This window comes from Streptopelia decaocto (genome assembly GCF_964273445.1).
Source record: "Streptopelia decaocto genome assembly, chromosome: 5".
Taxonomy (NCBI): domain Eukaryota; kingdom Metazoa; phylum Chordata; class Aves; order Columbiformes; family Columbidae; genus Streptopelia; species Streptopelia decaocto.
The window spans coordinates 54,992,824-55,007,427 of record NC_138659.1 but is presented as its reverse complement, the minus strand read 5'-3'; the positions used below and the strand labels follow the sequence as shown (position 1 = coordinate 55,007,427).

Here is a 14,604-nt window from a genome sequence, read left to right as displayed (position 1 = left end):
TGTAAATTCCAGAAGTGTCCAAGAAGAACGGAATGGCTGGCCTCTCTGTTTTCTGTTTTCATCCTCTAGCACGTCCAACTGCCTTGGGCCCAGTAGGGAACCTTTTCATCTTGCGACCGTTGGGAGTCACATGATGGTGAACGTGTTTCAGGGCTGCTAGTCTTTCTTCATAGAAAGAAGGAGGCAGTTGCCTTACGCTTCTTTAGCGTGGCTTATTGTATTGAGCTCATCCTGCAGCAGCAAGACCTTTCCTTCCACAATGTGTGCCTGGAGCATGCTGTGTTGCCAAAGGCGGCTATGAACATGACAGCAGCCCAGTAGAAGTTTTCCTAAGACAGGAGTTAGATGTAAGGATTGTCAGAGTGTTTGGGCAGAAAGGGATGGACTCAAGGATAGGCTAGTACTAGGTAAGCAAGAACGCATTCTCAGGGGCACGAGGGCCAGAGTTGGTCCTCTGCTCAGCAGAGTACTGGGAATTTGTGAATAAGCAGATTGTGACTGTACACAATGTCACTTCAGAGTACATATATTAGCTGTAAGCCCTAATCAGGTCTCCAAAGACATGTCTGATAGCAGAGGTTGCTATCAGAGTCATGCCTGAAATGGGAACTGTGCTCTCTAAGACAGCATCCATGCAGCTGTTGTTAACAGCTCCTCAGCCCTCAAGGTTGTGGGGGCCAAGAGCACTGAGTGACACTGGATAGGAAAAGAAGATCACATGAAAGTTAAACCATTGTGCCTTTTTCCTTCTGTACTTACCTCATCTGGAGAATGCTCAGTCTGCTTGGAGTTTCCTGGCCTGCCCCATCCCTCTTCTTCACAGACAGAAGCCCCGTGTCTGGTTTCTATGTTTACAGGAGAGTTGGCTCAAGGACAGGTTCAAATATACTCCAGGGACACCTGTATTTTCTTTTGTTTTGTACAACTGCTGGCTTAGCCATGTCTTGTTCCAATCAACAGGTCCAATTGATAGTTGCTGTGATGAAGAGATCCACTCACCACATGCAGCCCTGCATGCTGTTGGAAGGTCAAGGAATCGGTGTGTTCGAGGCACAGAGAATTTCCAAGAAAAGTAATGTGGTATTTCCTGCTCACGACGTTTCCTTGACAGGATTGCAACAGGGACAGCAGACGGCGATGTGTCAGCAGAAGAAACTTCTACAGGATCAAGCAGTAAAAGCCAAGTAAAGACCCATCTTGTTCCTGTTGAAAAAGTAGCTTTTTTATGTATAGAAAATAGCATGGTATTTTTAAAGTACAAAGATGAAACCTCCAGGAGCTCTGAAGATGGAAATCCATCTAACTGTGCATTGCCAGTAAGTACCTAGTGTTTTCAGGTGAGAGAGCTAAGAAATAGCAAATCCCTTCCCAAACCTTTGAGTATCCCACCTCCAGGGAGCAGCACTGGGCAGAGGAGCTTGTCCCACAAGTGACTCTTGACTGGGAGGGAATTTTAGTGACTGACTCCCTGGCTGGCTGGAAGATGGTGTGACAGTGGCATTGCAAATAGGCTGAGTGCTGACAGCTGTGTTCCCAGTTCTGTCTCTCAGTAACTATTCCTCTCTCTGCCTGCAGGCCCTTGTGTGACTGGCAGAATCCAAATCATGGCAAGATTGGCAGGTCCTTGGAGGGCAGCACCACAGAAGAGACATCACAGGGTGTCTGTGAACAGCGCTGTACTGGGGAAACGTATAGTCCAAAAGCAGAGGCACCGCTTGGTTGCTGCTCAAACATTTTACCTGGAGAGTCCATGAGAAGTTCCAGAGGAAGTAGAGAGGTACAGGGAGAGACGAAATCTCTGTCTTCTGCAGTATTTCCTGGTGGAAAAGAGAAGACAGTAGCAGGTGCTTGAAGATAAGAATACAGAAGAGAACAGAGGAAAGGGAGGTCTGACAGAGGAGAGTCAAGGTGCAAAGTGTCTCATCCAAGTGGTCTGTACAAGTGCTTTGGAGCCAACGCAGTTCTTGAGGACTTGGACTGCACCTGCAAACCAGGGGATGCAAATCAGCCTGGCAACTCCAGCTCTTCAAGAGGAACAGAAGAGTTCAGCTCCAGAGGAGGATTTTTTTTCCCTGGTGCCTCCAGATATTTCTGCCCAGCTGCTCTAACAAGTGATTCTGAAGTCATCCAAGTTCCAGCGTAGTACTATGTGGATATGTCCATAGTCCTCAGAATGGTCTCTTCAGTCTTTACACAGATACATACATTGTTGTATTTGCAGTACTGCAGCAGATGACAAACATATAACAACAGTAAGAGGCAGAAGGCAAACATGCTATGAAAGTATGACAAGATTGGTTAATACAAGGTTTGTTAATGATTTAACGTTTATCTCTACTTTCTGATGTTACAGTGCTATAAGGTTGACCTTGAAGAAGCAGTTCATGCAAGTTTGTTCACAGCAAGTGATGATTTTCTAATTCGTATGTTTAACCCAGAGGAAAGGTGAGGAGCCATTGTTTACATTTGCACTGTTATTTTTGCTGTAGGCTTCATAAAGTGAGTCTTCCAAGATGCAGCTTCAGCCCTTCTTGATCCCACAGCCCTGTTCCATGTTGCCATGGAAGCCCTGGGAGACACAGTAATGTTCTTGCTGGTGTGCATTGTCTGCCTCCTTGTGTGCTCAGTGTGGGGGGAGATGTCTGAATCGGGGCAGCTGCCTCTTGGCCCATTTCCTTTGCCCCTCATAGGACACATGTTGCAGCTGAAGAGCAACTTGCCCAGGCAAGCGGATGTAACTTAAAAGTGATGTTCTTTTTTTGTAAAATTGTTTCTGCTCAGGAAGAAATATGGTCCTATGTTCAGAGTTGGTTTGGGCTCAGTACATGCAGGGATGTCGTATGGACCCTCGGAAAACCGAGGCTGTGAGAACAATAAACTCCCAATCGATCTGGAACTTGTATGGGATCTGCTACTCCAGCTAGATCCCTACAAGTTGATGGGACCTAATGGGATTCATCCAAGGGTGCTTAAAGAGCTGCGTAATGTCATAGTGAGACCTGTCTCTGTGATTTTTCTATGCTGTTGGGAATCTGGAGAGGTCCCAGAAGACTGGAAGCTGCAAACATTGTCCCAATCTGCAAGAAAGTTAACAGGGATGACCCTAGGATCTACAGGCAAGATGTTCAGCACACAGCTGGGTAAACACGCAATGCAGTGGGTGAGCAATCGTCTGACGGGCCGGGCTCAAAGGGTTCTAGTAAATGGGGTTATGTCGGGCTGACGACCAGTCACTAGCGGGGTTCCGCAGGGATCCATCTTAGGGCCAGCACTCTTCAATGTCTTCATAAATGACTTAGACACAGGACTTGAGGGATTGCTTAGTAAGTTTACTGATGACCCAAAATTGGGGGGAGCTGTTGACACTCTTGAGGGCAGAGAGGCCCTGCAGAGGGATCTGGACAAATAGGAGAACTGGGCAATCACCAACCGCATGAAGTTCAGCAAGGGCAAGTGCCGTATTTTGCTCCTGGGAAATGGCAACCCTGGCTGTACATACAGACTCAGGGATGAGATGCAGGAAAGCAGCTCCGTGGAGAAGGATCTGGGGGTTCTGGTTGACAGCAAGTTGAACATGAGCCATCAGTGTGTCCTAGTAGCCAAGAGGGCCAACCGTGTCCTGGGGTGCATCCAGCACAGCATTGCCAGCTGGGCGAGGGAGGTGACTGTCCTGTTCTGCCCTGCACTGGTGCGGCCTCACCTGGAGCACTGGGTGCAGTTCTGGGCAACATAGGATAAAAAAGTTATTAAGCTACTAGAGAGGGTCCAGAAGAGGGCTATGAAGTTGGTGAAGGGTTTGGAGAGGAAGCCGTATGAGGAGCGGCTCAGTACAGGACTTGGACTCGATGATCCTTGTGGGTCCTTTGTTCCAATTCAGGACAACCAATGACTCTTAATGAGAATGGAAATTTTATAGGTCATTGGCCAGCTCAGTCTTCAAGCCATAACACATGTCACATAAATGAGTGAAATGAAACAATATGAAAGATACAAGACCTGGAAGGCATTTGGGAGAATAAGCTTTGTAGAGGCAGGTTTTTGACTAACAGGTGTTCTTCTGGGATCTCAGAAAAAGCAACCAGTTGGTGTACTACTTCTTTATTTTGCAATATAAATTGTGATTCCACAAATATTAATTATAATTTACAGGAGAGGACCCATCTTCCCAGTCATTAATAATCTCCATCTGAACCAGAGGAGACACTATGTGTTGGGGCAAGAATACAGTAGATGATCATCCTCTAACAGAAAAAAACCCACTTCTAGTGCTTACCTTTATAAATTGATCACAAACAATCTGAAAACAGCGAGGATAGACGCAGCTCAAGCAACGTCTATGGAAACCCTGAAGTACAAGCCTCTGTTCCTGCTGTGCTGAGAGGATCAAGTGAGAGGGCCAGCAGCAGCAGGGCTCTCCGAGCACCGGTCCACACTCCCTGAGAGGTCGGGATGTCAGGAGCCAGCCAGGAACCTGAGGTAGGTGAGTCAGTGCAGAGGAGAGCCTGTATGATTTTGCACAGGGAGCTGTCTCCTCCGGGATGCTATTGCCTACTCTGTCTCTGCCTAGAGCTGGCTGTGGTGATTGTAAAAGCAACACACAATTTTCTTTCCTAAACACCTTTCCTTCCAGAAAGTATCTAGCAAATGATTTGCGTGTTACAGTCTCAGCAGATTGGGAAATCACTATCATTCAAGCAGAGATTTTGTGAGTTTGGGAGCTGTCAACTGTCTTCACTTGGCTAACGTGGAAGAAAAGAGACCTCATAAGGTCGGGGCACATGTACCAGAGCACTGACTATGGGGGAAATATCAATGTCCTTGTGACCCACAGTGGGCTTCAAGGTAAAGTTCTGCAGGATGGCCGTTAAAAATATGAATATCTCCATCCGGGCCAGACCTTCTCCTGCACAGATGCGTTTTCCTGCAAGCCAAAAATAATAAAAAGTGAGGTGACAGTGGAGTATTTTGCTGGTAACTTATTTTTAACTACTGCTCCATGGAAGTTCATACATCTCAGAATGGAGAGGCAGCGCTGCCGCATTTTGGTGAGGGAAATGAATGAAACTAGGGGCTAACTGTCCAGAACAATGAGAGTGCTTAGTGGGCAAAGGCAGTTTGAAGGTGTCAGGGCTTCAAGCTGCCCAGAAATGACGAGTATAACAGATCACCAGACATCACTGCACTGACTGTGGTGAGGGAGGCACTAAAATCTTCAGAGAGATTCTAGGAGAGGACAGTCCAAGGTCTGAAATAGAGAGAGGTCTTACCTGCAGAAAATGGCATGAAGTAGTCACTCTTTCTAAAGGTACCATTCGCATTCAGAAAATGTCCTGGGTCAAATTTTTCTGGATTTGGAAATTCCTTGCTGTTATGTAAGACAGAACTCAGCACTGGGAATATCATTGTGTCCTGAGTTAAGAAAGAGAAGAAAATGGAGACATGCTAAAGCAAAGCAGCATTGAGAAATTCCGAGAGCTGAAGAGAAGGGTAGTCAGAGTTGAACCAGCTTCAAATGAATATTTAATGAATACATGTATGTGAAAAAAATAGAAAGCTCTATCTTCTCTTCACATAGAGGATGAAAAGGCTCAATAACTTTTTTTTTTTCCTTTTCTTTTTTTTTTTTTTTTCTAAGTTCAATGGGAGGGCCTCAATAAATTCCAGAATACCTTTCCAAACAAAACTCTTTATCTCCTTTCATTGTTTTTGAAAATCAAACACCATACAATGAATAGAACATGTTATTGTTTGCAGGAGATTATGATATTTCTCAGACACAGTGGAACAGACCTTGGGGATAAAATAGTCTCTGAACTTGGTGTCTTTGGTCACACTTCGTGGGACATTAAATGGAACCAAATCTATGAATCTCTGGATTTCATGGGCCACAGCATCTGTGTAGGGCATCCGGCTCCGATCTGCCATGCAGGGGCTTCGGTCTCGGCCAATCACACAGTCAATCTCCTTTTGCATTCTCTCTGTTAGGAGAGAAGTAAGTGTTAAATGGACAAGTTCTCCATCTCTTTGCCTAAATCTCTCCCCATAGCTACAGCAAAACTTGCTTTTAGAGCAGCAGGAATATATGACTGTACTTACTACTGATATCTCTTTCCTGTGAGTATAACCAAGACTAATAGATATTTTCACACTGCAAATATATTTTTGCTTGGGATAGGAAACATTGAAACATATGGTGGTGACAGGAATTGTCCAAATGAATCCCAGGACCTATTAAAAAGTTTAAATTCTTCTTTTCCTTTTATGTTACCTGCCATCTCTGGGTATTTCTGGAGGATCAGAAGTCCATGTCTCAGTGTCATGCTGGTGGTCTGTATTCCTGCAAGGAACAAGTCAAGTGTGGTTCTGCTCAAGGTCTCAGTGGTGAATTCTGAGTGATCGTTCCCTTTCTCCTGGAGGAAGATTTGGAAGAATGTTTAGAATGGCACAGCTAAGCAGTTTGTTTAAACTGGAAACTTATGTCCCATAATGTGTGTTTTTAAACCCATTGAGTGTCCTTCCAAAGATATGACACTCACATTCCAGCATGTATGGTACTTTTACTAAACAATATTATGAACTATTTTGTGTGTGGGAGGTGCATTGAATTAGATCAACCAGACCTTCAGCTTTCCTAACTTCAGCTAATGCTGTTAATTCTGCCTTGAAAATGCCTTGGTAAGAAAATAGAGAGTCTAGAATGAAGCTGATGTGCCAAGAAAAGCAAGTTCCCCTCTGTATTTGCAAAAGCCCTGTGCCCTGCCACCACTGAAAAGAAGCTTGGATTCAAGCAGTGGTTTTGTTATAATCCTAGAAATCTCTTGCTCTTACATTACCTGATCCATTTTGTTAAGAAAAGCATCAATAAAATCACGAGGACAAGTGGGATCCAGGGTTTTCTGGTGTTCTGCTATGATTCTTAGTACAAATTGATCAAGTTTTTCAGTATTTTCAAACATTTTTTGATGAGGCCCAGGTAAATAGTCCATGACAGTTGGGAAGAAATTGTATAGCTGTAAGAATAAAATGATGGAAAAGCACATTCTGATTAATGTGGATACAATACAATATTCCCCTAACTGTAACTATGAAAATGGGGCAAGTGAAGACTTTTGGAAGAGTAGGTCTGTATTATTCAACTGGATTTTAATGCCTTTTACTTTCTGGTTTCACTCTGTTCAAGGATAGGCTTCACTGGAGCAACTTTTGCAATGATATAGATCTTTGGACATAAAATAGCAATTCCATAAGTTAAGAAGAAACAACAGGAACAGGTTATTTAACCGCCTATTTGCTTTCAAAAAATTTCTCCCAGTTTAGGTAAATCCATTCCAATTTAAGATAAATAGCATGGATAAATATTTATCAAGACATTATTATAATCATTTACATGTTTATTATTTGAATGAAACTATACACACCTGTGCTTGTACAGAGGACAGGAGCTCGCTGATTTCAATTAGCAAGTCAATTAAAGTTATAAACTTTTCATCCTTATAGTCAAACCGATCCCCAAAGATGATGGAGCAGATGATGTTGGCAACAGCGTGGACTAGGAAGTTGGCAGGGTTGAAGGGTTGCTCTGGAAAAACAACAACAAAGGGTATCTGGCTTTCAGTGTTTCAGGCATCATCCCCTTCTCTGACACTGCAGGGAAGTTTTGCATCCTCCTGAAACCCAGAGTTTGAGAGTCCTTTGAAAGGATGGTGAAGGCTTATCTAATTTCTTCTTTTTTGCTTGAAGTGACCTAACCTTCCTGTTTGAATGGTTTCAGTGTCTCTTTTGTCCTGTTCTCAGGTCATTGGTCTGAGTGGCTTGGTTCCTCTTCAACTGACACATGCCTGTCCCCCTTATAGACTGCCTGCCTATTAGAAATGGCCTAAGGATTCCCACCAAACCCCAGTGAAACCATAAGGACCTTGCCTGGGCCCTGGCTTTAGGTTATCACAACTTGTTTGTGAACTCTAATACCGTAATGTCAGCTGTGTAACCCTATCCTAGGGATTCCAATGCCTGTGATTGAAGTCTAGTTTTGATAGCACAGCTACATAAGCTTCTAAAAAGAGAACTACGGTATGAGAAAAAAAGAAAAGAAAGAGATTGGACCCAAAAAGAAAGAGAGGAAAGGTTTAATTGCAGGCAATGACAGAGTTCATCTCAAGGTTTCAAGAGGAGAAACAACAACATGAAAAGGGTTAAAATCCTAAAAGAAAAAGAAGGAGTCAGAAAATGGCAGCTTGTCAGCACTGATGCCTCCCTGGCCATTGAGGACTCAGCAGATGTCTCATCAGAGCTGGTATGTTCATGCTGAGTCTCATAGATAACTAGTCCTAGCTACTAATGTTTCTCACTTGCATTAAGAGTAAATAAGGGCTTTATACTTTTCGGTTGTATGTATCGTGCTTGCAAAGCTTTTTAGTACACAGTAAAAGATGTTGTAACAAGGTGAGGCAGAGATGAAGGCTTTCAGTAGGCCTTAGGAAAGACAGTGTTCCTGTGCTAGTGAAAAGATACGAGCAATGGAGGTGAGAGTGTTTTCCCTGCTTTGTAGCAGGAATGTTTATCTGAAACCAGACTAAATTTTCTAGTGGCTCATAGGAGCCAGTGACCCTTCAGCATCCTTTAACATCCATCTGCTTTTTCCCGTTGGCAGAATAAGCTCACACTGAACACTGGCTGTGGAAAGGAAGCCTGTGGGCCAGGCCGGTACTGTGCCACTCTCAGGGGAAATGCTTGGAAGTAACATTGTCTTATATATGATGAGAAAAAGCATCACACCCTGCCTTGAAAATCAGCTTATAGTCCCTGTTCCCATTGCACACCCTCCACCAATACTGGGAGGTTATGTGGCAGTGGCCAGCTCCATCTCCATGGCTGAATTGCACTAAACCCTCAGCTTTGGGGCCAAGCCATTCCCTTTACCACTTCCTGTCTTGTTCCTCAAGTAGAACAGGATAAGGGCTGCTTCCCAACATCCGTATTTATCCCTCCTTAATGTCCCAGAGCCTTTGACTGACTCACATCCAGCAGTGATAACTTTGCCTATTGGAGCAGGGAGCAGAAGAGCAGCCACATGTCCACTTCTTGGGTCATAGATTTGGTCAAATAGCCTCTAAGAGTCAGTCTGAAGATGGAAGAGTATTTGCCTGAAACATTCACCCTCAGGGACTAAGAGAACCAAAGCCCTGACAGAAAGAACAGACGGATAATGACTTGGAGAGAGGCCTGAGGAGAAGAATTGTATTGCACAGGTCTCTCCGACCTGGGAGGCTACAAGTAACAATGGCTGCTGTATGGACTTCACCTGCTGCCTCAGCCAAACTAACTGCCGCCTCCTCCCTGAAACAAAGGCCAATGAAGAAGAGTATGCCCAGAAGCTTGCCAAGGGTCCTGAGGTCACCCAGCGGGCCAGGAAGAGACTCCTGAATGAGAGGCAACGCAGGCGCAGATGGGCCCTGGCAAGCAAAGGGGGGACTTTTTGGGCCTGTGCAGTTAAGCCTGGATTGCGAAACAAAGGCAGAGATTGGCCTCAAACAATGGGAGCAAGGTGGGGTGAAGAAACATAAAAGATGACTCCCGACTGGACATTGTTAAGATCTTCCCACCAGAGGAACCCAGATCACAATGCAAGACCGACAGGACTCTACAGGACCGGAGACCAGAGGGACGCCTTTGGGATTCAGTGGGGGTAATCAAAATCCTCATTTCCACCTTTTTCTTTTTTCTTTCGCTTTTTCTTTTTCTTTCCCTTTTCTCTACACTCTTGCTATTGCGTGCCACTTTACAGGCAAAATAATAAAGCAACACTGTTTGATTGAATTATAACACCTTGGCATTTTGGTTGCCTTAACTTTGTGCTTTGAGATCAAGGTAAATGAACCATCACAAGTCCATCACTGAATAGACTGTGACAGAGCACTAAACCCCTCATTGTCTCATTGCAGACATGCAGGGTTTCCCAGCACGTACAAACTCCATGTCCTACCACGTGTGTTCCTGATCCGCTCCACCAGAAAATGAGCTTCCTCCTGGATTCGCTCCTCGATGCTCTTCTTCCCCATCCCAAAATCGCGCAGGGTGGTGAGTGTAAATCGTCGGAGCTGCTTCCAGGTCTCTCCATTGCTGGTCAGAACACCTGACACAGGAAGGAAAAATAGACTTCTATGAAGAAACAGTGTTTGTGTTTTTGTTTTCCCTGAATGGGATGCTACACAGGAAGTACTCAACATGCAAAGACACCTCTTTGTGAAGTTACACTACAACTGCTATATGCCCAGAAATGTAACTTCTCTGCAATTCTGGTGGTGTCAAATCTGATCCATATGTCACAGCATATGGATCAATTTATTCCCAGAATAAGAAAAACTAGGTTAGGATGTAAACAAGAAGGTAACACTGGTACTGAATTGATCTTGACCACAAGCATATGGAATAAGTACCGTTTACCCAGATAAATGCCATCCTGGGAACCACCAGGGTGAATAACCTCAGGGCCTAATCTTGAATGTGCCCTTGCTGGCACAGCCTATCTAATTGCATCTTTGCAGTGCTGTGGACTTTCATTCTGCTGGTTTCTTAGCTGTACATTTATTGTCAATATTTTTAAAATGTGAGAATAAACATAAGATCTTAGAGGCACATTTAATGAACTAAGTTTTAGCCAGAATTTGGAGCATGCTGAAAATAGAAATTTACTCAGTGAAGCCAACCTGGGACCTTGGGTTTTTCTCCAGGGGTCCCATTTCCTCAAGGATCCAAGTCAAGAGTTGGGCACTTAGTCTTTTACTGCATTTGTATGAATTAATGTGGTTTATAAAATTCACCATTCCCTGCTCCACTGCCCTCTCAGCTTTGTTCCTGAAACACTGAAGGATGAGCTTTCTATGCTTTGTATGCTCACATTGCCAGGGCCATACCTTTTTCTTTTAAGGCTCTTTTAATCAGTGGTAAATTGCCTCTTCCACTAAAGTCATCTCCCTGATCAATCAGAGCTTCCTTCACCACATCGTAGCCATAGAGCACCACAACCTTTAGTGGGCCTAAATATATGGTGAAAACAGAACCATACTCCTTGCTGAGCTGTAGGAAAGAGGAACACAGAGAACAACATGTCTGAATGTTAATCACATGAAAAGAAGTTTGAAGGGAAGGGGTTGGAGGGGTGACGCCACTGTCCCAACATCACTGACATGTGACACCAATTAGCAGCAGCGCAGAGATCTTTCAACTGTGAATTACAGCCAGGGGTAGAGTGAAGAGTGCAAGAATTAGGGGACATGAATGGAAAGGTGAGGTGTTAAGTCCAAATCCCAGAGAAGGATATAGTTCTTCAGAGGGCTGAGAATGCCTTTTGTGGATAACAGATAACAGAGGCTCAAAAGCAAGTGCCTAAAGGGATTTTGAGCACAAAGACACCACAGCTGTCCCTAAAATCTCCGGGGCCACAGACCTCTGGCAATGGGGCCAGTACATGAGCAGAGAGTCCCTGCATCCTTGGACTAATCATGTTGTCTCATTTCCCAGGCATCTGCTTTTGGCTACAACTGCAGAAAGGGTCTTGGTGTGACCTGGAACACTTCTTCTCCTGCTCACTCTGGAAGAGCAAACTAGCTACAGTCCCAGGTGTTTTATTGTGGGAAACTGAATCACCCAGACGACTGAAACAAAGCAGAGGGTGCTCAAGGTTCTCAATGTTCACAAACACCAGGGCAAAAAGGAGCTTGTATGGGTACGTGTGCGGCTGATGACACACACAGTGATGTCAGCCATCACCACAAGTTTGCTGTACAGAACCCAGTGACACCTGCCATACCCACCCATCTGTCCCAATCCCCTCACAATCCCCCTAGGAACAGACACACCAGCTGAGCTCGCTCCACCTATCCCCTCCCAGGCCTTGCAGCACACAGGTTTTGTCTGACAGATGGGTGACATCAGCCAGGGGAGGGGAGGGAATGGACAGCACAATTCACCTCCAACCTGTTCTGCTTCAAACCCTTCACTCGCTTCTTCTAGTGCCAGGAGATCCTCCCTACCTGCTGGGGAGCAGAGGCAGCACAATGGAGCAGGGTCCTACCCAAAAAAGGTCCAGGCCATCTTACCAGCATGGTGAGGGGTTGGGTAGAGGAGGAGGATAGTGAATATTGCAATAGCATCAGTGCCTTGATTGCAAATCCACGGCAAATTGCAGGACTGCTGTGAGGTCAGCACAGGACTCATTTTGAGCATGATTACTGCAAATAATTAGACATGGACTTGAAATATATATGCTTAGATGTAGACTTAGATTTATAGATTATTGTAATATAGAGACTTGAAAAGCATGTGTTTCTGGGAAATCTTTTGTTTCAATTTCAGTCTGGCATTTGGCCAATGGAATTTAAGCTTGTGAATTAAGCCGATACTCTCTTGTAAATCTTTGATTCATATGCAGTGGAGACAACACAGAAAGAAGGAGACAGCCCCTTACCTTCTTCAAGCTTTCAGGCAAGTTCCACAGGTTCAGCTGGAGGATGTTTCCAACAATGGGGAGAGTGGTGGGACCAGGAGGCTGCTTCTGTTTTTGCGATTTGCTTCTCCATGTGGTAAAGAGAAGAAAGCATGAGATGCAGACCAGCAAGAAAATAGTGGTCGTTCCCAGAAGCTCCATGGTGGGTTGAGGGTGAGAAGTCAAGTGTCAGAAGAGCCTGATGTTGGATCCGTAGATCCCTGCTTATTTATATGCTGTCATATCAAAGCACGACTGAAAGCAGCCAATAGTCCCTCCTTATTCCTGCTGAGAAATGAGATTACTTATTAATCTGTTCAAGATAAGAATGAATAGACTAGGGATGAACGCCTTGTTTGCACACTGATTATTTTACCTCTCCAGCTTGTGTTTGTTGGGTAATCATCCCAGTAGGACTAAAGAAATAATGTTCTAATGCTGTTAAACAAACTCAAAATGCAGAAATATTTAAGGTCTAGCTGCTATGTATGTGCTTAAACTATTGCTGTTTGCCCTCATGCATAGATTGATGTCTGCCAGCCCTTCTAGTACCCAGCCACATATCCTTGTATCTCAAAAATGCATTCTTTTCTCTCTATATATATCTCTTATTTGTCTCTCAGCTAATGGTAATGGGCTGTGAAAGACATTTTCTTTCCTGCATGAACCCACTGGTTAAGAACTTGAGGCCACATTCTCTCGTGGTCCTAATGATGTCCTTTATCAGCAACAAAATCTGGTCCAACGGCACTGCTCTGAATACTGTGGACCAAGGGTATTTAAAACCAGAAGTGGTCAGATGGGTGAAGCTGAGAGGGGCCTTCTGGGCCATGTCGGGAGGGATGGTCATATTGTTGAGAACCATCATTTTTATTGTCATCAAGGAAAAACTCAAGCTGTTTGCATTTTCCTTTACTTTTGCAGATGAGGTGCGTTGCCTTCCTCTATCAGCAGCCCTGAGGGTGAACAACGGCTGTGAAACCCAATGCACTGGAAAAGCAGGTCTTTGCTTGCACCATCACTCCTACATCCAGACAAGGCTTTTTTTTTCTTGATCTCATTACTTGCATAAGCCATGAAGAGTTTTGAGATGGTGTTGGGATAAAGCCAGAACTGCTGGGTGGGATCCGTGAGTTTCCCTGGCAAGAGATTTAACTGTCCAAGGTCTTGGATCACCTCTGACGACAGAAAGACAAGAATTATCTGAGTATGAAAGAGTTAATTGAGTAGAAAAGACAGATCCTGATACAGTTCACATTCAGAAGAAGTACTTGAAAGAGTCTGTTTTCTTCCCAGTGGGGTATGACAGCAGATGCTGCCTCCTCAGGTCTTGTTATGTCACCATTCTCTGGCTCCACTCGTGAATTTGAGGTCAAATTGCCAGGGTGGGATGCCATGGTATGAACTGAATGACTGCTCATATTCTCCTCCTGTATAGGGTTCCAGAACACAAGAATAGCAATTGACAGGTTTTAAACAGGCAGAAGAAGGTGGTTCTTCACACGCCATACTCTTGAGCTGTGGAACAGCATTTTGAAAGATGTATGTGTTCGAAAGGTAACTGGACAAATTGATGGGAGAACAATGTCTTGAGAGTACTCAAACCAAAAGACATCACCAAATGTTTAGGAATCACTGGAGGCTGGAGCAGTCTGAAAGCATTTTCTTCTGTGGTTGTAATGCTTTGATTCAGCTCCTTGGCTACTCATTTTTAAGCTACTGTTGGGACAGGATTCTGGGCTGGCTTGACTACAGTCATGATCCAGCACATCCAGCCTCAATGTCCGTACATTAGAATGTGACATTTCACTCAAATACTTTCATTGAACAGAATAACAGAGTAGCCAGTGGAAATCATCTTGCCTGTTCTACAGCGAATAACATCATCTCATCTGCTAAACTCTTCCTACTTTCAGACTGGACTCTCCTTAGTGCCTTGTAGAAAATCCCAATATCAACCTCTGCCTCATTTCTGGCAGCAATTTGACAAAGGATCTGCCATGAGCAGCATGTATTAAGGTTCAGTGATTACTTCAACACTCCACAATATGTGTTACACCCATATTTGCAACATACTACACTGGTACTAGAGATAAGATACAAACCACATCAGTAGGTTT

At 44.3% G+C, this 14,604-nt stretch overlaps 1 protein-coding gene across 1 annotated transcript; it reads right to left on the bottom strand.

The window, feature by feature from the left end:
* Nucleotides 1-4,343: 4,343 nt before the first annotated feature.
* LOC309440444 (cytochrome P450 2H1-like) lies at nucleotides 4,344-12,646 on the bottom strand (the record flags this gene model as incomplete). Its single annotated transcript, XM_082054118.1, has 9 exons — nucleotides 4,344-4,921; nucleotides 5,268-5,409; nucleotides 5,791-5,978; nucleotides 6,269-6,410; nucleotides 6,834-7,010; nucleotides 7,419-7,579; nucleotides 9,983-10,132; nucleotides 10,914-11,076; nucleotides 12,467-12,646. The coding sequence occupies 9 exons, from the start codon at nucleotides 12,644-12,646 to the stop codon at nucleotides 4,740-4,742; spliced, it is 1,485 nt and encodes a 494-aa protein (XP_081910244.1). The 3' UTR covers nucleotides 4,344-4,739.
* Between the last annotated feature and the right edge of the window lie 1,958 nt (nucleotides 12,647-14,604).